General features: G+C 42.2%; 1 protein-coding gene across 4 annotated transcripts in view; it reads left to right on the forward strand.

Annotated features, from left to right (window-relative positions):
• LOC147031219 (uncharacterized) overlaps positions 1–25456 on the forward strand; it is a 196862-nt gene that overhangs the window by 32641 nt on the left and 138765 nt on the right. For all 4 annotated transcript variants that reach the window (XM_085876073.1, XM_085876071.1, XM_085876074.1 and 1 more), the window contains exons 3-5: positions 2289–2421; positions 3495–3615; positions 15121–15225. In XM_085876073.1, coding sequence (XP_085732199.1) covers positions 2289–2421; positions 3495–3615; positions 15121–15225 — 359 coding nt within the window. The remainder of the gene's footprint in view (positions 1–2288; positions 2422–3494; positions 3616–15120; positions 15226–25456) is intronic.

The following is a 25456-nucleotide window of genomic DNA, read 5'->3' on the forward strand; positions in this document are numbered from 1 at the left end:
CTCCTTGGCTATTGGGCACAATCCTGGACGGTTCGCCACTCCGACACAGGATACCCACAAGCCGGCACTCATTTTGCCCACCTCGGAAGGATGACGGGCAGGGTCAACCCCACCAAGTATTAATTCAACAGTGAGTGGGATTTAAACTCAGGATCCTTGGATCGCAAGCCAACCACTCTAACCATTAAGCCAATACAAAGTATATATAACAGACCAAGATGACCCAAAATACCCCGAAGACCTAAAAGATCCTGAAGACACCGAAGTCCAAGATGACCCAAAAGACACCGAGGACTCAGAGAACCGAGGACCCTTAAATATCCATTAAGACCTCTATTAACTTTCAGACCATTAAGACCCCTTTTACCTTTAAGACCCTTTCAACACTTTAGACACCTTTAGATCCCTTCACCGTTTAAACCTGTTACACCCTTTAGACCTTTACAGCCCTTCAAGCAAGTCCCTTTGGACCCCTTATACCTTAACACCATTCAGACCCCTTACACCCTTCAGACAGATTAGACAGCTTGGACCCTTGACCATTTCGAGCTTTTTAGACCACTCTGACCTTTTTACATTGCAAATATTATAATGTCAACAATATTACAAATACATCTGTACAAAAGAAATGTTTGTATAATGATTGGTGTAAATCATGACAACACAGCAACTTACGTACAGTCATTATCCTCAGTTAAAACAAGCCTGTGCCTCTGTAATGATGTATGGTGTGGTGAGAGGAGCGAGCTGATCCACGCTCCTGAAGTTATAAAATGAGTCATGATGTCCAGATGTCCTTTTGTCTGTCCATCCGTCCGTCTGTCCAATCATCCGTTGAGTTTTGCTATTTTTGCTATTCCTCCCTTATCACCCGATCTGAAACTTCACCCATTAATGCAAGACGGTCACCTGCACAATCGCTTGGGCTTTGATTTTTTTTCTTCCAATTTAGGTTATGAGGTCTCCTGGGTATGGGGGGAGGGGGGAAGGGGGTCCCCGAACCGATTGCTCTGAAACCCGGTACAGCCCTTCGACTCGATGGTCTGCGGGTTTCCTCCATTTCAGTTTCATGTTAAACAGAAGAAGCGACTGTTTCAAAAGATAATCATACGTGTTTGTGGTTTATCATAATTTTTTACTTCCGGTAAAGATGCTCCACAACCTGCCACGATAAACTATTTTTCGGTCATCTCATCTCGATCTCGAAGAGATGACCTTATAAAATGGGTCGCAATGTCTGGATATCCGTCCGTCCATCCAGTTGTCTGTTAACTTCTTGCAATTTTGCTACTCCTCCTTCATCACCCGACTGATTGTGCTGAAACATGATACATGAATACAAGACAGTAGCCCGTACAATCGCTCCGGCTTCGATTTTTCGATTTTGGATCATGGGGACCCCCAGGATTTCAGATCACCCATCCCCCAGATTGACTCCAGTCTAACGTCCAGGACATTTCCCATATTTTGGATTCAGCAGAGGTCTGAACTCCAACCTCAAGAGATGACCGTCAGCCCACTTGGGGCTATTTCTATTCATTCCTTGGTCTTGTCTTGAATGGAACATAAAAACTGCGCATGGAGGTTTCTTTCCTTGATATTTGAAAGATAATTTGAGTTTGATTCACGTTTGTTTCTCAAACAGCACTGTTTTAGGTGTTTAACTTTTGTCTGTGTGTATATTTTCTCACATTCTATCTGTCGTGTTCCTCGACTGCCGACTATCACGGATCGTCGTGGGTGGCTTTCCGTTGCATTCTGATTGTGAATCAGGATAGGGGTGTGGAATATGGTGAGCATACAAGTGTAACTCACCTGTTCTTTGCAAAAGACCCCGTGGGATCTTCATCGTCGACCAGCAATCCATGCAATCTGTGCAGGTGGATCGATGTTCAGCTTAACATCCCTCTGAGTATGGCATACACTTTGATGCAATGCCATACCTGTGAAACGCCATCGTGCCACGTTTATCGTCTTATTTGGAATCAAACCCAGACAAGGTGACTCAAAGATGAATTTGCTTCCTCAGAGCTATCCTCCCGACCCTGACCCTTATTTGATGAGTGACTTCAAAATAAAAATCAAAAGAATTTAGAAACGTGTATAAAGCTTCTCATCATTTATTGTTGGTTATTATTGCTTTCATACATTGAGTTTCTCAAATCCTCATTGCGAACCAAATGAACTGCTTTGTTGATGAAACCATCCGTGCCATTTGCTTATGGACATCGGACGATGAGTGCGCTTTGTGGGTGAGTGCCAGACACGGTGATGTGAAACTTGTGCAGGTCTTTGCTATGCATTCGAAAGAGGAGTATGATCGAAGCAATGATGAGGTGGATCCCATTGCCTCGTCAGCAGAGTACGAGCTTGAGAAGCGTGTGGAACAGATGGTTGTGTTTCCTGTGGAGCTGAACAAAGGTTTGTCACGATTTTTAATTTGCTCATTGGGATGCAGATTCAATTCCGATGTAGTTTATTGATTGTAAATGTTTTGTATTTTTATATTTTTCAAGCCAAATCTAGGTTTTGTGGAACAGCAGAAAAACAGAGTGCAGCAGGTGTGTAGGTGCTGACAGAAGGTGAAAGACCACTATTTCAGACAAAAGTGAAAGTTTTTTTTTTAACAATCACTGCCATTGCACCACCATGTGTGGAGACCGCTTCGGTGAATAGGAAAGTCCTTGTGCATGGTGAGTATCTGTGTCGTAAATTGATAAGTTCAGTTTACTGCAGGAGTATACTGGGAGCACCTGCTGTATATGCCAGCGCATTCCAACAAAGGTTCACATCGTACTGCAAATATATCATTACGAGTACTCCGCATCACATGATCTGAGGATTCATCTCACCTGGAGCTAACTGTTGTCACTTGAGCAAACATTCAACATGTTAAACAGCCAATTGTTCTTCCATTCTCCACATTGCAATACGTTTCCAAACAATTGGATCTCGCCGATGTAAATTAAAATAGATTAGGCCACCGTGGATATCAAACAATCCGACACTTAGCCAAAAGGTAACCGATGGGACCATTGCAGCAGAATTACCGGGACACCACCAGCACAGGGGAGACGATTTCTGAGTATTTTGACAAATGATAAGATCCGAGCACTTCGTATGTTGCTTGATATTGAGTCAGAGGAAATAAGCATATCGTGGTAACGTTCTTCGTGCTCATGAGCAAATTTCACTTCGGTTTTGTAATCATATAGAAATCCTCAGCGTTGCATGAACACTGCTTGCTTTTAAAACCTTCCCACCTGAGTCTCGACTCGCTGAGTGGCTACACTAGTTAGTCATTCACTCATTTACGAATGTCGAAGTATTTTGAAGTAAGTTTCGAAAGAGACAAGGATTGTATAAAATCTACTTTGTTGGCCAGCTTATGTGTGTACTGTAACAGATTGACATTGTTTTGGATGAAACGATGATGACATCACAGAGTTACTGCATGTGTGATCACGAAAGATGACCGATTGACTGCTGCACAGATGAGCATGGTTTGGGGATCAGCATCATAGGAATGGGAGTGGGTGTCGACACAGACGTTGAGAGCCTTGGGATCTTTGTGAAGTCTATCATTGAGGGAGGTGCAGCACACAGAGATGGGCGGTGAGTTTGTACTGTCCCTTGGATTTCTACCCCTGCCCTTGTTATTCTTGTATTTCTATGCCTCTGTTATTTTACCATTGAAATAACACCAGGTGGGTTGACTCAGCCTGTCATCCTTCTGAAGTTGGCAAAATGAGTACCAGCTTACTGATAACAGGGGCACTGCATCAGTAGCTCAGCCACACCCCGAGAAGATGATGCATCTAAGCAGCCACAGACCTCACACGAATAAATAATTCTCGATATCCATGTTTATCACACAAACTCATCTCTTTATATTAATGTTTGTCACACAAACCAATCTCTTTATATTAATGTTTATCACACAAACTCGTCTCTTTAAATTAATGTTTATCACACAAACTCATCTCTTTATATAAATGTTTATCACACAAACTCATCTCTATATTGGGTGGTCGCGAGACTACCCTTATTCTCAGGTTTTCTGTCTGTCTGTTTGTATGTAATGGACAGCTCTGGAGGCCACAGGATTCAACTGATTTTGATGAAACTTGACTGGCAGATTCATATCAGGATCGAGTTGTATGCTTTTCAGCACTGTTGCTATGGACGCCACCGAGGCCGAGCAACGGGACTTTGAAATTTTTGAAAAAATCCGTTTTTTTTTTTTCCCAAAAATCGCTCTTCCGTGCTTTTATGCGCACGATAATCAACCTCTTTGTCAAAAAATTTCAGCCCGATCCGTCAAAAAACTGTATGACTCGTATGCAATTATCTTACTATACGCTTTCACCCCAATGTTCGCGTTGGGATTCCCTAACGTAGGGTTAGGGAATCGAACACGTGATGAATGGACAGTTGCTCGTCATGTTCCAATATGGAACAACGAACGGCAAAAATGCCATCTGATGTGTTCTCTTATCTACATATTTCAAATTCGCCTTAGTCTGGCGACCACCCATGGTGCCTCCCGGCTTGTATTAATGCTTGTCACACAAACTAATCTCTTTATATAAATCTTTATCACACAAACTCATCTCCATGTCAATGTTTATCACACAAATTCATCTCTTTATATTTATGTTTATTACACAAATTCATCTTGACATCAATGTTTATCATACATACTCCTCTCTTTATATTAATTTAATCACACAAACTCTTCTCCATATCAATGTTTATCACACAAACTCATCTCTATATTTTAATGTTTATCTTACAAACTCACCTCTTTATATTAATGTTAATCACACAAACTCATCTCGATATCAATGTTTATCAAACAAATTCATCTCTTTATATTAATGTTTATCACACAAAGTCATCTCTATATTTTAATGTTTACCTTACAAACTCATCTCTTTATATTAATGTTCATCACACAAACTCATCTCCATATCAATGTTGATCACACTAACTCATCTCTATATTTTAATGTTTATCTCACAAATTCATATCTATATTTTAATGTTTATCTTACAAACTCATCTCTTTATATTAATGTTCGTCACACAAACTCGTCTCCATATCAATGTTTATCACACAAACTCATCTCTATATCTGTTTATCACACAAACTCATATCTTTGTAAAATTTGTTAATAACACAAACGCATCTCGATATTAATGTTTATCACACAAACTCGTATCTGTATCTATGTTTATCACACAAACTCATCTCTTTGTATTAATGTTAATCAGAAACTCATCTCGATATCAATGTTTATCATACAAACTCATCTCTTTATGCAAATGCTTTTCACACAAACTCATCTCTATGTTTAGGTTTATCACACAATCTCATCTCGATATCAATTTTTATCATACAAACTCATCTCTTTATGTTAATGTTTCTCACACAAACTCATCTCTTTATATTCATGTTTTTCATACAAACTCGTATCTCTATTAATGTTTATCACACAAACTCATCTCAATATCAATGTTTATGATACAAACTCATCTCTGTATATGAATGTTTATCACACAAACTCGTCTCCATATCAATGTTTATCACACAAACTCATCTCTATATCTGTTTATCACACAAACTCATATCTTTGTAAAATTTGTTAATTACACAAACGCATCTCGATATTAATGTTTATCACACAAACTCGTATCTGTATCTATGTTTATCACACAAACTCATCTCTTTATGTTAATGTTTCTCACACAAACTCATCTCTTTATATTCATGTTTATCATACAAACTCATATCTATATTAATGTTTATCACACAAGCTCATCTCAATATCAATGTTTATGATACAACCTCATCTCTTTATATGAATGTTTATCACACAAACTCATCTCGATATCAATGTTTATCAAACAAACTCATCTCTTTATATCAACTAGTGCGTGCCCGTCGGTGCGTGCCCGTACGTGCAGCTTCGTTCCTTCGCTCTCGTAAACGACGACTGGATTGGGGAATTGTTTCAATGAGATCGGACCAACCGTATCATAAATAGCCATAACTTGGGAAACACCTGGGAAACATACTCAGGTCCCCAGCATCAATTGTGGCATCATATCAAACAAAGAAGATGAAGAATTGTGACTCCCCTCTCTCTCGCCCCCCTCTCTTGCCCCCACTCCCCCCCTAGTCTCACCCCTCCTCTCTCCCCCTTCCTCTCTCGCTCCTCTCTCTTGCCCCTCTCTCTCACCCCCACCCTCACCCCCTCTCCCGTCCCCCTCTCTCGCCTTCTCCTCTCTCCCCCTCTCTTGAATTGTGACGCCCCCTCTCTCTCACCCCTCTCTCTCACCCCCTCTCTCCCTCCCCTCTCTTGCCCCCCTCTCTCGCCCCCTCTCTCGCCCCCCTCTCTCGCCCCCTCTCTCGCCCCCTCTCTCGCCCCCTCTCTCGCCCCCTCTCTCGCCCCCTCTCTCGCCCCCTCTCTTGCCCCCTCTCTCGCCCCCCTCTCTCCCCCTTCCTCTCTCGCCCCTCTCTCTGTAAATGTATTCACAAATGTCTACCAAGCACAACAATTAATTCAAACCTTGGGAAAAAAACAGCTTTAAAACCCTTGGGAAACAGCTCTTTCCCTTTGGAAAATTCAATCCTTGGGATTAATTAATAATTTGAACAATTAATTCAAACCTTGGGAAAAAAACAGCCTTCAAACCTTGGGAAACACTTGGGAAACAGCTGAAATGGATGAAGAACGATATCAAACCTTGAAAAGGCACATACTCAGGTCTCCAGCGTCGATTGTGATGTCATACCAAATGAAGAAGAAGAAGAATAAGAAGAAGAATTGTAACGTCAATTGTGCAAAATAATAATAAATAAATAAACATTAATTGTGACGTCATTCATGATGTCATAGCACCGTGTCTTGTCATTGGTTGACAGATAAATTGCCGTAACTTTTGAACCGCTTGTCCAATTAATATCAAACCTTGAAAAGGCACATCCTCAGGTCCCCAGCGTCGATTGTGATGTCATACCAAACAATGAAGAAGAAGAATTGTGACGTCAATCGTGCAAAAATATATATATATATATATATATATATATATATATATATATATATATATATATATATATATATATATAAATAAACATTAATTGTGACGTCATTCGTGATGGCATAGCACTGTCCTGTCATTGGTTGACAGATAAATGGCCGTAACTTGGGAACCGCTTGTCCGATTGATATCAAACCTTGAAAAGGCACATCCGCGGGGGCCCGGCAATATTCCTGTCAAGTTTCAATCCGATCGGACTGGTGGTCGTCGAGAAACTGCGGTCGCAGACAGACACACAGACACACACACAGACTGCTGGAATTATAGATAGATGTTTATCACACAAACTCATCTCTTTGTATAAATGTTATTCAAACAAACTCATCTCAATGTCAATGTTTATCATACAAATTCATCTCTTTATATTAATGTTTATCACACAAATTCATCTCGATATCAATGTTTATCACACAAACTCATCTCGATATCAATGCTTATCATACAAACTCATCTCTATATACAGTATTAATGTTTATCACACAAACTCATTTTTGTGTTAATCTTTATCACACAAACTCATCTCTATATCTGTTTATCATACAAACTCATCTCTATATACAGTATTAATGTTTATCACACAAACTCATCTCTGTATCTGTTTATCACACAAACTCATCTCTATATACAGTATTAATGTTTATCACACAAACTCATCTCGATATCAATGCTTATCATACAAACTCATCTCTATATACAGTATTAATGTTTATCACACAAACTCATTTTTGTGTTAATCTTTATCACACAAACTCATCTCTATTTCTGTTTATCACACAAACTCATCTCTATATACAGTATTAATGTTTATCACACAAACTCATCTCTTTATATAAATGTTTATCACACAAACTCATCTCTATATTGGGTGGTCACGAGACTACCCTTATTCTCAGGTTTTCTGTCTGTCTGTTTGTATGTAATGGACAGCTCTGGAGGCAACAGGATTCAACCGATTTTGATGAAACTTGACTGGCAGATTCATACCAGGATCGAGTTGTATGCTATTGAGCACTGTTGCTATGGACGCCACCGAGGCCGAGCAATGGGACTTTGAAATTTTTGAAAAAATCCGGTTTTTTTCCCCAAAAATCGCTCTTCCGTGCTTTTATGCGCACGATAATCAACCTCTTTGTCAAAAATTTTCAGCCCGATCCGTCAAAAAACTATGACTCGTATGCAATTATCTTACTATATGCTTTCACCCCAATGTTCGTGTTGGGATTCCCTAACGTAGGGTTAGGGAATCGAACACATGATGAATGGACAGTTGCTCGTCATGTTCCTATATGGAACAACGAATGGCAAAAATGCCATTTGATGTGTTCTCTTATCTATATACAGTGGTACCTCTACTTACGAATGTCTCTACATACGAATGTTTCAGGTTACGAAGCGCCTGAACGGGAAAATATTGCCTCTAGTTACGAAGGCATTTCAGGATACGAAGTCAAAAATACAGTACAGTACGCGCTGCTTTTCGCTGCTCCCAGAGTTTCCCGAACGTAAACAAACTTGTAGCTGCTCTGCCATTGGCTATCGCCTAAAATCTGCCTGGCAACCCTTTGCGTATGCGTGTATCCCAGCATGCTCTTCGTGTCCCCGTCCCGCTCTGTAAATATAGTTATACTATATACAGTCTATGGTCCCGCTACGAAGTGCTCGGACAGTGTTACAGTACAGTACGCGTGTGGATTACAGTAACTTTTATTCACAATGGACCCCAAGAAAGCAATGAAGAAAAGTGGACAAGGAGAAAAGAAGAAGAAGAGAGTTTTTCTGGCCAAACAAACAAAGCAAGAGATAATAGAAAGGTATGAAAAGGGGATGCGTTTGATTGATCTCGCAAAAGAATATGGCCGTAATATATCTACGATCGGCACGATAATAAAACAAAAGGAAGCCCTAAAAGCTACGGTTCCTTCCAAAGGCCTCTCTGTCATTTCCAAGAGGAGGTCGGCAGTGAACGATGAGATGGAGAGGTTGTTACTCGTGTGGATAAAGGAGAAAGAGATCGCTGGTGACACAGTGACAGAGGCCATAATTTGCGCAAAGGCAACCGCCATCCTCACTGACCTCGTGAAGGAGGATACAGGCGAGGGAAATTCAGCGCAAGGACGACACCAGGAGTTTAAGGCATCGCGTGGGTGGTTCGAGAAGTTTAAAAGGAGGACTGGACTTCACTCTGTTCTTCGCCATGGCGAAATTATTTCGCTGGGAAAGGGCATGGGTCTTGAGGTGGATGACGAGGAAATCAACGAGATGATTGAGGAGCTTTCGACGAAGGAGCTGCAGGAATTGGAGGTGATGCAACACACCGTGGTGCAGGAGGAGTTCAAAGAGGACGAGGAGGAGGAGGAGGAGGAGGAGGCAGCCATTATTCCATCAGCCCAAATCAAAGGCATTTTAGTAAAATTCCATGAAGTCTCGGAATTTGTTGAAAAGAATCACCCGGAAAAAGTGTTCACAAGTCGGGCTATCGCGCACTATGACGATGTCTGCCTCGCGCATTTCCGACGGATTGTTTAAAGCCGGCAAAAGCAGACGTCATTGGATCAATTCTTCACGAAACGCGAGGCAAAAAACACTGCTGATAAGGACCAGTAAAAAAAAGGCCAAAAGTAACGAGAATAGCAGTTAAAAGGTAAATGAATATTTTTATTATTACCTTTATTCTTTGTTTTTTACATTATGTGCCTCTCGTTTTATGTTTATTGTGCGGTAATCTAATTTTAACATGTATTTGTTTCATGTTCTGATGCATTTTTATGATTTATTAAAAAAAAATGTATGAATTTTGCGGTGCTTGGAACGGATTAGCGCATTTACATTCAAAAGGCGTCTCTACTTACGAAGGTTTCAGGTTACGAAACTACTCCCAGAACGAATTAAATTCGTAAGTAGAGGTACTACTGTATTTCAAATTCGCCTTAGTCTGGCGACCACCCATGGCGCCTACCGGCTTGTATTAATGCTTGTCACACAAACTAATCTCTTTATATAAATCTTTATCACACAAACTCATCTCCATGTCAATGTTTATCACACAAATTCATCTCTTTATATTTATGTTTATTACACAAATTCATCTCGACATCAATGTTTATCATACATACTCCTCTCTTTATATTAATGTTAATCATACAAACTCTTCTCCATATCAATGTTTATCACACAAACTCATCTCTATATTTTAATGTTTATCTTACAAACTCACCTCTTTATATTAATGTTCATCGCACAAACTCATCTCTATATTTTAATGTTTACCTTACAAACTCATCTCTTTATATTAATGTTCGTCACACAAACTCATCTCCATATCAATGTTGATCACACTAACTCATCTCTATATTTTAATGTTTATGTTACAAACTCATCTCTTTATATTAATGTTCGTCACACAAACTCATCTCCATATCAATGTTGATCACACTAATTCATCTCGATATTTTAATGTTTATCTCACAAATTCATTTCTATATTTTAATGTTTATCTTACAAACTCATCTCTTTATATTAATGTTCGTCACACAAACTCGTCTCCATATCAATGTTTATCACACAAACTCATCTCTATATCTGTTTATCACACAAACTCATATCTTTGTAAAATTTGTTAATAACACAAACGCATCTCGATATTAATGTTTATCACACAAACTCGTATCTGTATCTATGTTTATCACACAAACTCATCTCTTTATGTTAATGTTTCTCACACAAACTCATCTCTTTATATTCATGTTTATCATACAAACTCATATCTATATTAATGTTTATCACACAAACTCATCTCAATATCAATGTTTATGATAAACTCATCTCTTTATATTAATGTTTATCACACAAACTCATCTCGATATCAATGTTTATCATACAAACTCATCTCTTTATATTAATGTTTATCACACAAACTCATCTCTTTATATTAATGTTTATCACACAAACTCATCTCGATATCAATGTTTATCATACAAACTCATCTCTTTATATTAATGTTTATCACACAAACTCATCTCGATATCAATGTTTATCACACAAAGTCATCTCTTTGTATAAATGTTATTCACACAAACTCATCTCAATGTCAATGTTTATCATACAAACTCATCTCTTTATATTCATGTTTATCATACAAACTCATCTCCATATCAATGTTTATCATACAAACTCATCTCTTTATATTAATGTTTATCACACAAACTCAGCTCTATGTTTCGGTTTATCACACAAAGTCATCTCCATATCATTGTTTATCACACAAACTCATCTCTTTATATCGATGTTTATCACACAAACTCATCTCTTTGTATAAATGTTATTCACACAAACTCATCTCAATGTCAATGTTTATCATGCAAATTCATCTCTTTATATTAATTATTTATCACACAAATTCATCTCGATATCAATGTTTATCATACAAACTCATCTCTTTATATTAATTATTTATCACACAAATTCATCTCGATATCAATGTTTATCATACAAACTCATCTCTTTATATTAATGTTTATCACACAAAGTCATCTCGATATCAATGTTTATCATACAAACTCATCTCTTTATATTAATTATTTATCACACAAATTCATCCCGATATCAATGTTTATCATACAAATTCATCTCTTTATATTAATTATTTATCACACAAATTCATCTCTATCAATGTTTATCATACAAACTCATCTCTTTATATTAATGTTTATCACACAAAGTCATCTCCATATCAATGTTTATCACACAAACTCATCTCTTTATATTGATGTTTATCACACAAACTCATCTCTGTGTTAATGTTTATCACACAAACTCATCTCTATGTTTCGGTTTATCACACAAAGTCATCTCCATATCAATGTTCATCATACAAACTCATCTCTTTATATTAATGTTTATCACACAAAGTCATCTCCATATCAATGTTTATCATACAAACTCATCTCTTTATATTAATGTTTATCACACAAACTCATCTCTTTATATTCATGTTTATCATACAAACTCATCTCCATATCAATGTTTATCATACAAACTCATCTCTTTATATTAATGTTTATCACACAAACTCAGCTCTATGTTTCTGTTTATCACACAAAGTCATCTCCATATCATTGTTTATCACACAAACTCATCTCTTTATATCGATGTTTATCACACAAACTCATGTCTGTGTTAATGTTTATCACATAAACTCATCTCTTTATGTCAATGTTTATCACACAAACTCATCTCCATATCAATGTTTATCACACAAACTCATCTCTGTGTTAATGTTTATCACACAAAGTCATCTCCATATCAATGTTTATCACACAAACTCATCTCTGTGTTAATGTTTATCACACAAAGTCATCTCCATATCAATGTTTATCACACAAACTCTTCTCTTTATATTGATGTTTATCACACAAAGTCATCTCCATATCATTGTTTATCACACAAACTCATCTCTGTGTTTATGTTTATCACACAAACTCATCTCTATGTTTCGGTTTATCACACAAAGTCATCTCCATATCATTGTTTATCACACAAACTCATCTCTATGTTTCGGTTTATCTCACAAAGTCATCTCCATATCATTGTTTATCACACAAACTCATCTCTGTGTTAATGTTTATCACACAAACTCATCTCTATGTTTCGGTTTATCACACAAAGTCATCTCCATATCAATGTTTATCATACAAACTCATCTCTTTATATTAATGTTTATCACACAAACTCATCTCTTTATATTCATGTTTATCATACAAACTCATCTCCATATCAATGTTTATCATACAAACTCATCTCTTTATATCGATGTTTATCACACAAACTTATCTCAATGTCAATGTTTATCACACAAACTCATCTCTTTATATTAATGTTTATCACACAAACTCATCTCTATGTTTCGGTTTATCACACAAAGTCATCTCCATATCAATGTTTATCATACAAACTCATCTCTTTATATTAATGTTTATCACACAAACTCATCTCTTTATATTCATGTTTATCATACAAACTCGTCTCCATATCAATGTTTATCATACAAACTCATCTCTTTATATCGATGTTTATCACACAAACTCATCTCAATGTCAATGTTTATCACACAAACTCATCTCTTTATGTCAATGTTTATCACACAAACTCATCTCTTTATGTCAATGTTTATCACACAAACTCATCTGTAGATTGCTGTTTATCACACAAACTCATCTCTTTATGTCAATGTTTCTCACACAAACTCATCTCTATATCAATGTTCATCATACATACTCATCTCTTTCTATTAATGTTTATCACACAAACTCATCTCTACATATTCATGTTTATCACACAAACTCATCTCTACATATTCATGTTTATCACACAAACTCATCTCTATATTTATGTTTATGCAACATAAAGTTGTTCAACTTTGTTGTTCTCAGAGTTTTGTTCCAAGGGATCTTATCAGGACTGTCACCGAATCCCGGTACTGCCTCCAATTGTTCTTCATTTGTGGTCATATTCCCGGGGATGGTTTTCCAAATCTCAATGAGGTTCTTTTTTATTAAACCTGTTGCTCCAATTATCTCTAATGGTGCAATTTCAACCCTCTTCAGCTTCTAAGATATCTTGATCTCATTTTTGAGGTCCTGGTATTTGGTCATTTTCTTGATTTCTGCAATATTTTAACCAAAACCGCTGGGTACTGATATCCCAATCAGCAATGCTGTCTTTTCCTTTTTGTTCCTGAGAACGGTATCCAGTCATCAGGCTTTGTTTTCTATGTTTATGCTCGATGGGATCATAAGGTCGTATGTGAGCATGATGTCCTTATTTTCAATGGCTGCCCTTGTATCGTGTTTCCATGAGCTCTCTGGAGCTGGGATGTTGAAATTTTGGTGTGTGTGTGTGTGTGTGTGTGTGTGTGTGCGTGCGTGCGTGCGTGCGTGCGTGCGTGCGTGCGTGCGCGCGTGCGTGTGCGAGAGAAAACCTCCACTTGAACCCCTTTAAATCTGCATGTGGCCTTCAGTTTTGATCTTGTGTTGATAAATTAGTTTGGTGTTGATGTGGCACAGGCATGATGGGCTGAATGGCCTCCACCTGTGTCTGATTTCCTTGTATTTAAATGGGTGGATCCGAATGGGGAGCACAACCCAATGAGACCCTACTGTCCTGATGCGTTTTACCAAATTTTGTCCATATCGCTTCGGTAGTTGTGGAGAAAAAGATGTTTAAGTGAAAATGAGGGATTTGGGGATGGGGCCCATAGCCCCTTTTCCAGGGGAGATGAGGAGCACATGAGGTGCACAACTTAAGGAGCACAACTTAAGTTTAGGGTATGGTCCCGATGCCTCGCGGCGAGTTTGGTCAGGATCAGTCTGATGGTTTCTAAGAACATTTTTGAATAAAATACCAATGTTTGTGGCAAAACCCCCCTTTTACTCCTTTTATAGGGGGTACATCTGGATGTGGAGCACAACCTTGTGAGACCTTTCTGTCCTGATGCATCATACCAAAATTTGGTCCATATCAGTGAGGTAGTTTGCAAGGAGAAGATGTTTTGGTCAATTGTTAACGGATGTACGTACGAACGGCCGGACACTGGGACCTACTATTTGAGCTGATTTCAGAAAAATAACCTAATAACTCATTAAACATGTTTTTGTGTCAATTGGATCTAAAGCTATGCCACTTTCACTTTTCTACTTCTGTGAGTGGTGGCCATCTTGGATTTGGCTCTCTGATTGAGTTCGCCCAAACCTATGTGAGTGACATGGCAGCTCATGTTTTTTAAAAACAACCAAATACATCAAAATCTATCATCAAACCTTCCTTTGCTAAAAATGGTCATGGCAAGTCCATATGTGATTCCACTAATACTGATGCAAAATCATTTCATTTTTAATGTGACTTTATGATGTCACAATCAAAAGTAATAAGGGTAGAGATGAAAACGGGGAAGAGTTTAAGTTGCTTTCTTTTTGGTATTTCTCTTGTTTACTGATGATCGGTATACATTGCGTGGCAGGATCAAGGTGAATGACCAAATTGTGGAGGTCAATGGGATCAGTCTGGTCGGAGTGACACACTTCTTTGCTTCTGAGACATTGAGAAACAACTCTGGTCAAGTGAGGTCAGTACCATGACGATGATTATGATTATTTGAAGCTTCCCTTTTTAAACTTTGTTGAATGCGAGAAGTTTCACTGTTTTCAAATTTAGTGATTATTCAGAAATGTGTGAATTTTTTTTTGGATGTGCTGTACAACAATCAGTCTAACCTCAGCCAGGTAACTTAATGTTGTTTTCATCAGGAAATTGCAGCCAGGATCTCAATCAGCACACCTGTGCATCCAAACCAGCCATTTCCACAGGTTCTTCCCTGGTATTGGCTGGCTTCACCTCAGATTATTAAATGGCCACCCAGCCATATTCCTTTCTTCAATTGGAAACCGAGTTTGCATTGCCTTTGGCACCAGCAATACAATGCAAAGATAAATTCTGTTTATCACAGCAGCACCACTGTTAATTCCTTCCACTTCCTTGTTCTTAACTGGAGAATGTGCAGTGTTACACCTTGCATGTTGCTCATCGTCATTTAGTACAGGTGTTTTTTGACGCCCTTTATAAACCCACGGAATGCAGGTAAAACACGAAAAAGAGCAATCGGAGATTGCAGATCCTCGCCAGGACTTGTTTTGTGTGCTGTTTGTGTTCTTGTATGTTATGTAATTAATGAGACATAACTACAACTGCCACTTTATAACTGCTGGCAGTGATGACTGGGCACCACGACATCCTGCTTGGATGCAACCCCACTTCGATCGGACACCTGGCCCTGACCCATGACGTTTATTATTATTCATTTGAATTGAGAATGGGATTAAAATTAATTCAATTCAAATCAAATGGAATACCAAATAGGTACAGTCCTGCATGGGAGTCCCCAGAAGGAATCCGAACAAGCAAAAAGCGAAGATGACGTCATCAGGAGGACCCTGGACAGGATTCACATTTCAGCTGCTACTCCTCTACCTTCAAACCCATCCAGGCAAAAACAAATGAGCCTTATTCAAAAAATAAAAAAATTAAAAATAAAAAGAACCCAGATCAAAAAAACCCCCAAAAATTCTGGCTGTTATACCATGTGTCCGATCAGGTTGAAATTTAAAACATATATTCCCCACCATTACTTGATCATAAGTGTGACGTTTCATGTCGATTGATGAAGCAGTTCAAGAGTAAGGATTTTCAAAGATTTTCGCTCAATCCAATGGGGCTGCCAGACCACGTGACATCAATTATTCATGAATACCCTGGTATCCCCATGGTTTGGGGAACATTTGTTTGACGTTTCTCCTCGATCTGTTCAGCCGTTCTGGGAAGAAGATTTTTATAGATTATAGGGTAAATCCAATAAAGCTGCCAAACCATGTGACCTATGACATCACATGTGTGAACCCTTTGTTCCTCATGGAAAGGCGGTCATGCGTGTAATGTTTCGCCTCGATCTGTTCAGCCACTTCAGAGAAGATTTTGAAGGTTTTATTTATTTATTTATTTATTTCTTTTGAACAATATGGCTGCCGAATCACGTGACTGATGACGTCATCATTTTTTTTTTCTGTGGAACATTTCATCCCGACATAAACCCTTAAAAATGTTCATACTGATCAGATGTAGCTTTCCACATATGCATTTATGACGTCATCAAAAATCAAACTTATTCCCCACGAGGAGTATTTGCCATGTGCCAAATTTCAATTTTTTCTCCTTGGTGAAGTTTCAGAGTTAGAGGTACAATGTTTTTCCATTTTTCCAACATGGCTTCCACCCTACCTGACCTCTTACATCATAATCATCACTAAAACATTCTACATGAATAGTCGCTCCCACGGTTAAAATTTTGTCTCAATCCGTCCGACAAGTGGTTGCAGAGAAAAACACTAAAGTTCTGTGTGGACAAACAGAAAGACAGAAAGACAGACAGACAGACAGAGAAACAAACAAATGAAAAATCACTCGTAGAGTGACAACTTGTTGAAAGGAACGGCACTGGAGAGAACATACCTCCACCAGGCTGAACAGTTTACATTTTGTATGTCACTGACAGGTCGGATCGGATTCCAGACCTTAACCAAAATCTAATCGATTTGTTCTTGTCACATAACCAACTCTTCCACCTCGTTTTGTCACAAGTCATCCACAACTTTTAGAGATATCATACTTGGCATAGTTTTTGGCCTCATCTCTCAATGGTGAAGAATCAGTTAAAAATTAAATAATTTCTCTCCAGATCAACAAAAGGTGAAAACTTTGAAAGGGGGTGTCGACTTTCTATAGGCACTGTAGATGTTTGTTTCACATTCATGAAATGTGTTTTGAAGTATTCAAAGGGGAATATATAAAGTGAAATGTCATTTCTTTCATTTCTGAACTCCAAAGTTTTCTCAATTAATAAAATAACTTCTTTTTAAAATGACAAACGTCTGCTGTAAGTTGGGTTCAGCATCAGGTCATGGTTCTTGATGAACCAGAGAGAGGTGCTTGATGAACTGCAGACAGGTGCTTGAAGCTCCATCCACCAATAGGAGTACATTAGGGTGGTCCTTATTCCTCAACTTCAGATTTTCTAAGCTCCAACCCCCGGGATTCATTGGAATAGTCGAGAAAACTCTCCTGGTGAACTTTTTTTTTCCAATCGGACAACATTTACCCCTCCCTCATCGACCTTGAAGTTTCACGCTGAAAAAAAAAATTGTTAGGGGGGTGGTGAGAAGAACGACTAATACACATTACACATTACACAAACACACAGATCGACGTATCACATCAAAAGAGACGATTGGACATTACAGGAGCGTTTTAAAGTTCAGCACAGGTCAATACGTCGTCGTTCTAATGTCAGCCGCCCCAAGAAACTGAGGCTGAACTTCAAGGTCGATGAGGGAGAGGTAAATGTTGTTGGAATTTGAAATAAAAACACCAGAAGAGTTTTTTTTTCGACTATTCCAACGAATTCCAGGGGTTGGAGCTAAAAATAAATGAATTCGAAAATTTATCCCCGGACAAAGGACCACCCTGATATATATATATATATATATATATATATATATATATATATATATATATATATATATATATATACATATATAATGTGTATATAATGTGTATATATAATGTGTATATATATGTACATATATAATGTGTGTATATATATTGTTGCGGATTTCGCGTCCGCCGGCGTGCGAACGGCCACGTAACTCGAATCGCGGCACGTCGCCCACCGGACGGACAATCCCATCGTGACCCTCTCGGACTAACGCTGGGAACTAGTCACGGGTGGGCCTTTCGGACTCACCACGATCGTGCCAATCGGCCCCCCGCGTGGGATAGGGTTGCTCGCCAAATTCGACCTACCTAAGTACCCACACGGAGGGTAGACCGGGCGATCGCACCTCGCCGCAGGTCGACTTCGGACACGGGCCACTTTAAGCGACCCGTTCCGTACTATCGGGATAACCGAGCGGTGTTATCGTCGGCCTCGACGGTTCGATTAATTATTGGGCGTATTTAGCCCACTACCAACCCTTTACGTGAAGTAAGATGGAGATTCAATGAAAGAAAAGACGAAGCGAAACGGGAAAACAGTTCAACATAATTCACATTTATTTCGCGATGGCACACGGATAGCACACATATACAATTATACACCAAAAGCAAATGTAAAAGTAGAAGAAACACACAATAATGCACAAAAAGCAACTGTAAAAGCAAAACACAATGCAGATCTACCACCGACAACCGAGCAGACGGCAACACTTATACAGTTTTACTTCACAGACGGCGCCGACAACACATATACTCAAAGCAAAAGAAAAAGGGACCACCCTCCACTATGAGGGGGCAGACGGCCTGGGGCCGAGACCGCGTCGAGCCTACCCGTCTGGTGATGAGCCGCAAAATGGCGGTGGCGCCCTGACTCCACGGGCCTCGCGGACAGTGTCTGGTATGGGGTGGGAACGGGGCCCCCTTCTCGCACTATCTCAGCGCGGGGGGGAAACAGGAGGGGGTTGTTGATGCTCGGGGGAAGGAGGATATCTCGCTGGCTCGGGTCCCGCGACGAGCGTCTCCACCGTGACCTCGGTCGCGTTACCGGCCTCTCCTCCCCGCAGCTCCCCGACTCTGACACGAGCGCCCTCTCGACTGCCTTCGCCGCCGCCACCTCTCCAACTCTCCCACTCTCCACAGCTCCGTCCAACTGCTTTCTCCGACTCTTCTCTTGACTGATCTTCCCAACTCAACTCGACTGACTGCTTACTCCGACTCTTCCCAACTCAACTCTTTTTGGCGAGCGAACGCGGCCCTTTATAGCCCCCGTGGCTTCGCTCCTTCACCTTCGACCCTTTACCTCTCGCTGGCTCCCCATTGGACAGAGGAAAAGTGGGCGTGAATGATTTTTGATCCGCGAATCTGCATATAGCGATTATACTCCGACGCACCTGGAGGCGGGGCCAAATCGCCCCATGCTCGCTGATAGGACGGAACAGAAGTGGGCGTGAACCGTTTTTGATCCGATTTCTCGGAAAGGTTGGTGTTTTTGCACCCGCTGCTCGGTGCGCGCCCTGCACGAGTCCAGTATCGGTGCCCACAAGCGGCACGGGAATGGTGGTGATGCGATGGTTGCGAGGGCGAGTTGTGACGGTAAAGGTCGTGGCTGTGGTTGTGAAGCGGCGTTGCGGTTGGTGGTTGTTGTGTGATGGCTGTTGAGACGTGGTTGGTGGTGGTAGTAATGGTAGTAATGGCGGCTGGTCCAAAATGAAGATAGTAAAAGAAAAACGGCTATCTAAAAGGGTCGCAGCCCGCATGAATGACATTTATTCCCTCTAAACAACGGGTTTGGGCCTAACTACACATATACTTACAGAGATATCTCACCTAAGGGACCTGAATGGTGGTTTGCGAATTTCGTCAACCACAACACTACCCCCTCCGCTTTTTACAGACTCGTCCCGAGTCGTCAAATTTTCGTGTGCCATCATGTGTAGTTTTCCCCTAGTACATTTTACCTACGGATCCCTGAGTGCGACATTCATGGTATTCGTGTCCCCAAAATAAATAACCTGAGGGCTGAGTAACTACCTAAACAAACTCACTCACACGGACGACTTAAATAAAATTGCCGGCGCTAAGACAGACATGCCGGGGCGCACTCATATGTACAGTACATCTTAACCTTAACTTACAAATTTTACACTAAACCATGGCCCAGGATCAATGAACTCTGCAAAAAGAAAGCAGTTAGCAGGGAGCCAGGCTGCTCGCATGCAGTCTCTGGCTCAAACAATGCAGGTGACAGGGAACGTGGCCGGCTGCTCACACGCAGTCCAAGGCCTTCCCTTTTGAACTGAACGCAGTGAACCACAACGGTGCATGGGCTGCACAAACGCAGTCTCCGTGCCAGCTCAAGTGGCACACGCAATGAGCACAACGAATGGATGGATGAATGGATGCACGCAAACACGGTGCACGGGCCGCCACTGCAGGCCCGTGTTGTAGCTGCCAACAGGGCAGTTCTTGCAGCTTGCAAACTGTTGCTTTGATCCTGGCGCACATGGCAATGAACAGGGGGGGGGGGGCAAAGCAAAAATTGAACGGGGCTGGTGAACAGGGGCAGTGGGCATGGCATGGCAAAGGTGATCAGGCAAACACAGCCCGCAGAAGAAGGCCGCTGCAGGCAAACACAGCCGGCAGACGAACTGGCCGGCACAGGCCTTGAAGCACAGCAGCTGCAGACAATCCGACCGGCACAGGCCTTGCAGCACAGCAGCTGCAGACGATCCAGCCGGCACAGGCCTTGCAGCAAAACAACAGCTGCCGATGAAGTGGGCCGGCCTTTGCCTTGCAGCAACGCAGCCAGCAGATGAAGCTGGCCAGCCTTTGCCGTTCAGTGGAGGGAGTGCGGTGGTGCTGGCCACTCGGAAGGCGGGCTCGGACCTACCCTACGGTCTCCCTCCCAACCTATCGCCTTTGCCTGTCACTGTCTATACCCACTCCCTTAATTTGTCAAACCCCAATTTAGCCCCAACTTTTTTTTTTTTTTTTTTTTTTACTTCCCCACTATAAATCGTCCCCTAACCCCCTGTACTGTCCTTGTTCGGCTAACCTATCCTGTCACCTAGCCTACTCCCAACCCCTACGTTCCCTTCCCGGAGGGGAACAAGGGAGAGCTAGCGTCCTGTGTCGAGGCCCAACGAAGCCTCAGGATGGCCTCCCCAGAGTTCAGCGATCTATAACCAAAGTGGGTCCAGCGGCCCACAACGACAGCGAGGGGATGGATGGTGCGGAGGGGTACATCTCCTAATCTACCCTAACCATATAACTGTTAAACTACCCCGGGGCTTTCAACAAGCGCCTCTCGCTTAAACTATTGGTTCAAACAACTCAGATTCCTGTCGCCTGTGTTGGTGTCCTCACAATTTCGGGCCTCGCCCCCCAATTTTCTCTCCGTGCCCTCACACGGTCTCATGGCTGGGACACGTGGCTCCCTTTGGCAGGCACGACCCTCTGCCGATTCTCCGACGATGGCACCCCCGGGCACTACACTGCCTCCGAGCCTACCAGCTCCCTAAGCACCGGGGAGTGCCCCCCATGGCACCTCCCCTGAAACGCACACGTGGCAGGCTGGCTTCCCAGGCCTCTTTCCGAGGGTCACCCGTGCCCTCAACACTGCCCACGCGGCTAATGGCGCCCCGGGCCCCCGCACCAAGCAGGCGCACCCGTGCCCACTACGCTATCCCGGCCCCCCATGGGCCCTTGGCCTACTACGGCCGACTAGCCTGGTGCCCGGGGTACCCACTCAGCGATACTCACTTTTCGCAGCCACGCTCCCAGCCCGTCAACAGGGCTCCTGCACCCCTCCAAATGGGTTTCGAGCCTACTTTCCCACCAACAACAACAAAACAACCTCCATTTTTCAATTTAACTAACCCCCTAACTCACTCTACACTGACCCCGGGGTCCCTTGGGCGGGAGTCACTCCTCCCCCCAATCACTCATCGCACCATGCAGTCCCCATTCGCTCCATACACACAGACCCGCTGGCCTCACTCACTCACCAAGCACATGCTTCCACTTCACTCACCAACAACTCTTCAACACACTCACCGCTGAACTCTGCCATCCTTCTAACTACATCCCCTAACTAACTTGTGCTCCCACGTCATCCCTTACACTAGTAGCACGTTCCTTTTAACACTACGTAGCTAAACTACGTCCCCACTACACATTCACAAGTCTGTCACTGTCTCCAAAATCAAAAAAAATCATTTTATTTCCCAACCTATATCTGGCTACAATCCCTCTAACTAATCCATTCCACGGACTCCATGAGGACTTACCCCTGCCCCATGAAGTCGGTCTAACTAAGCTAACCCTTCCCCCTAACTAGTTTCCATCCTGTGCCCAGGTAAGGGGGTCTTCCACCCCTTGCCCGGGAATCCTGTGCACCCGAAAGTGAGGCTTGCTGTTCCTTTTTTTTTTTTTTCTAATTGCACAGCACCAGCTCGGTAACTCACAGCTCGCGCACTTTGCACCTGCCCGTGACGTCATGCAGCTGCACGTGTACCTCGTCCCTCCTTGGACGGTACCATCTGGCAGGGATACCCCTCCTGCCGGATTCCAACCCCGCGTGCAGCCATGACGTCACCGTACGCATAAAAAAAAAACACAAGCCCCACGTCTCGAGGGGTTCCCCACGCGAACACATGTGCTTTGCCCGTTGGAGCTTAACACACACGATCGCATGGAGAACCCGTCCGGTCCAAATCCGTAATCCTGCCTAAACTTTGTCCGTCCGCGGGATCGGCAAATCCACCGCTGGCGTTTCCGGACCGGGACTTCACTCTCGCAAGCGAGCACGTGGGGGCCTCGTGCGTTGCACAGCACGGACCTCGTGCTCACTGCTGGGTGAACCCGGCACGGTCCCCGAAACAACTACAGCCGCTACCCGGCTTTCTTTCCTCTGTCGCCGTCTCCGTCTCCATTCCACACACGCACTCCCGCGTGTTACGACGCTAACACACCTCACCATTAAACTCACACCGGGAGACGTGGCTGCATGTTCACACATGCCGACCGACATCTCCCTTACACACAACGACCTTGCACACGCTGTCTCTCTCACGCATACCACCTCCCTCGCACACGTGGCTCCACTCACTCGCGGCCTTCCACTCACTCGTGCCATTACCCTCACACAAACCATACCACTCACACACGCGGGGGCACTCGCCCGCGGTTCCTCACTCATACTGGCCGTTTCACTCACACACACGGCGACACTCACACACGGTGCCTCACCCACACACGGGGACGCACTCACACCTTGCACCACACACACAGGGACAACCACACTGGGGATTCGTGTCCCCACAAGGGTCTCCGGGGCCTCTATACCCCCCAAGCTCTCCGTGCACCCGTCCACAGCACTTCTCCCCTCGAACTCGCAAAGCACGACCGAACTCACCTGGTCGTGACTCGCCTCAAGGGGGCATACTCCCTCCCCTCGTTCCTGGAGGAGGCCATCCAGCTGCTCGCACTGGGTCCCTACACGCTCCGCGAGCTCACCCTCATCGTCCTCCACTACCTCCGTGTGTGTGTGTGCGCGTCTCTAAACCCGTCATTATCATGCAGTCTCTCCTCTATTTTTTCTGTCTCCCGTGTCTCTATACATTTTCTCTCCTGGTTCCTTTTTTCTGTCTCTTCCTGGTTCCTTTTTCTTTCCCATCTGAGTCGTTCTTTCTCTCTGAGCCCCATTAGCTGTTCGTTCTCCCTCCGTAGCTCCTCAATCTCCGTTGACTCCAATCTCGCTCTCCGTTTTAGTTGTTCAATTTCACACTCATAGAGTTGTTGTTTTTTCTCCCACTGTTCCTCCTGCTCTTTGTTTTCCAATCTCATCGTTTCTTTCAATTGGCTCATTTCCTTCCTGTGTTTAATTCGCTGTTCTCTCACTACTCTTCCTCGTTTCCTCTCCTGTCCTTCCTTCTCCAGTTTCATGGTTTGCTTCATTTGGTTAATCTCCTTTTTGTGTTTCATTCGCTGCTGTCTCATTACTCTTCCTTGTTTCCTCTCCTGTCTTTCCTTATCCAGTTTCATGGTTTGCTTCATTTGGTTAATCTCCCTTTTGTGTTTCATTTGCTGCTGTCTCATTACTCTTCCTTGTTTCCTCTCCTGTCCTTCCTTCTCCAGTTTCGTTGTTTGCTTAATTTGGTTAATCTCCTTTTTGTGTTTCATTTGCTGCTGTCTCATTACTCTTCCTCGTTCCCTCTCCTGTCCTTCCTTCTCCAGTTTCATGGTTTTCTTGATTTGGTTCATCTCCATTTTGTGTTTCATTCGCTGCTGTCTCATTACTCTTCCTCGTTTCCTCTCCTGTCTTTCCTTATCCAGTTTCATGGTTTTCTTCATTTGGTTCATCTCCATTTTGTGTTTCATTCGCTGTTCTTTGTCTATCTCCTCGTACTCCAGCCTCAGCTTTTCTTTCAATTGGTCAACCTCAGATTCATGTTCTTTTTGTTTTCTATTCCATTGTTCCTCTCGTTCTTCCCTCTCCAATCTCGTTGTGTCCTTCAATCTCCTGATTTCTCCTTCCTGCTTCATTCCTTGCTCCTTTACTTTCTCCTCGTATTCAAACCTATTTTTTTCCTTTTGTCGTTCAGTTTCAAATTCATACTCTTTCAGTTTTCTGTTCCACTGTCTTTCTTGTTCCTCCTTCTGCAATCTCGTCATTTCTTTCAAGTGACTGATTTCTTTCTCCTGTCTCATTCGTTCTTCCTTCAATACTCTTTCTTGTTCCTCATTCTTTAGTCTGGCCTTCGCTTCCAGCTGTTCGATCTGTACAGTGTGGTTTCTTAAAGTTTTATTTTCCGTTCTCTTCCTTTCCTCTTTTAACACTCTCAGTTTGTTTTGTAGTTCCCTCTCTTTGTTTTGGTGTTTCTGTAACTCAGAAACTTTCTTTTCCAATTCCTTTCTCATCTCCGCACACTCAGACTTTGCTTTGGCTTCTAATTGTTCAATCTGCTCAGTGTGGTTCCTTAACGTTTCATTCTCTGCTGTCGTTCTTTCTTCTCACCATCCTCAACTTGTTTTGTAATTCCTTCTCTTTGTTTTGGTGTTTCTGTAACTCAGAAGCTTTCTTTTCAAATTATTTTCTCATCTCCGCACCCTCCGACCTTGCTTTGGCTTCTAACTGTTCTTCCGGCTTGCGCTTGTGGTTTTCTACCCGTCTTCCCAGTTCCTCTGTCTCCGTTTTTCCCTCCAGTCCCAGCTTATCAACTCTCTTCGTCATGTCTTGAAGTCTTTTGTAT

This window comes from Eptatretus burgeri, chromosome 3 (assembly GCF_056783735.1).
Source record: "Eptatretus burgeri isolate ZD-2024b chromosome 3, Ebu_testis_v1, whole genome shotgun sequence".
In the NCBI taxonomy this organism is placed as follows: domain Eukaryota; kingdom Metazoa; phylum Chordata; class Myxini; order Myxiniformes; family Myxinidae; genus Eptatretus; species Eptatretus burgeri.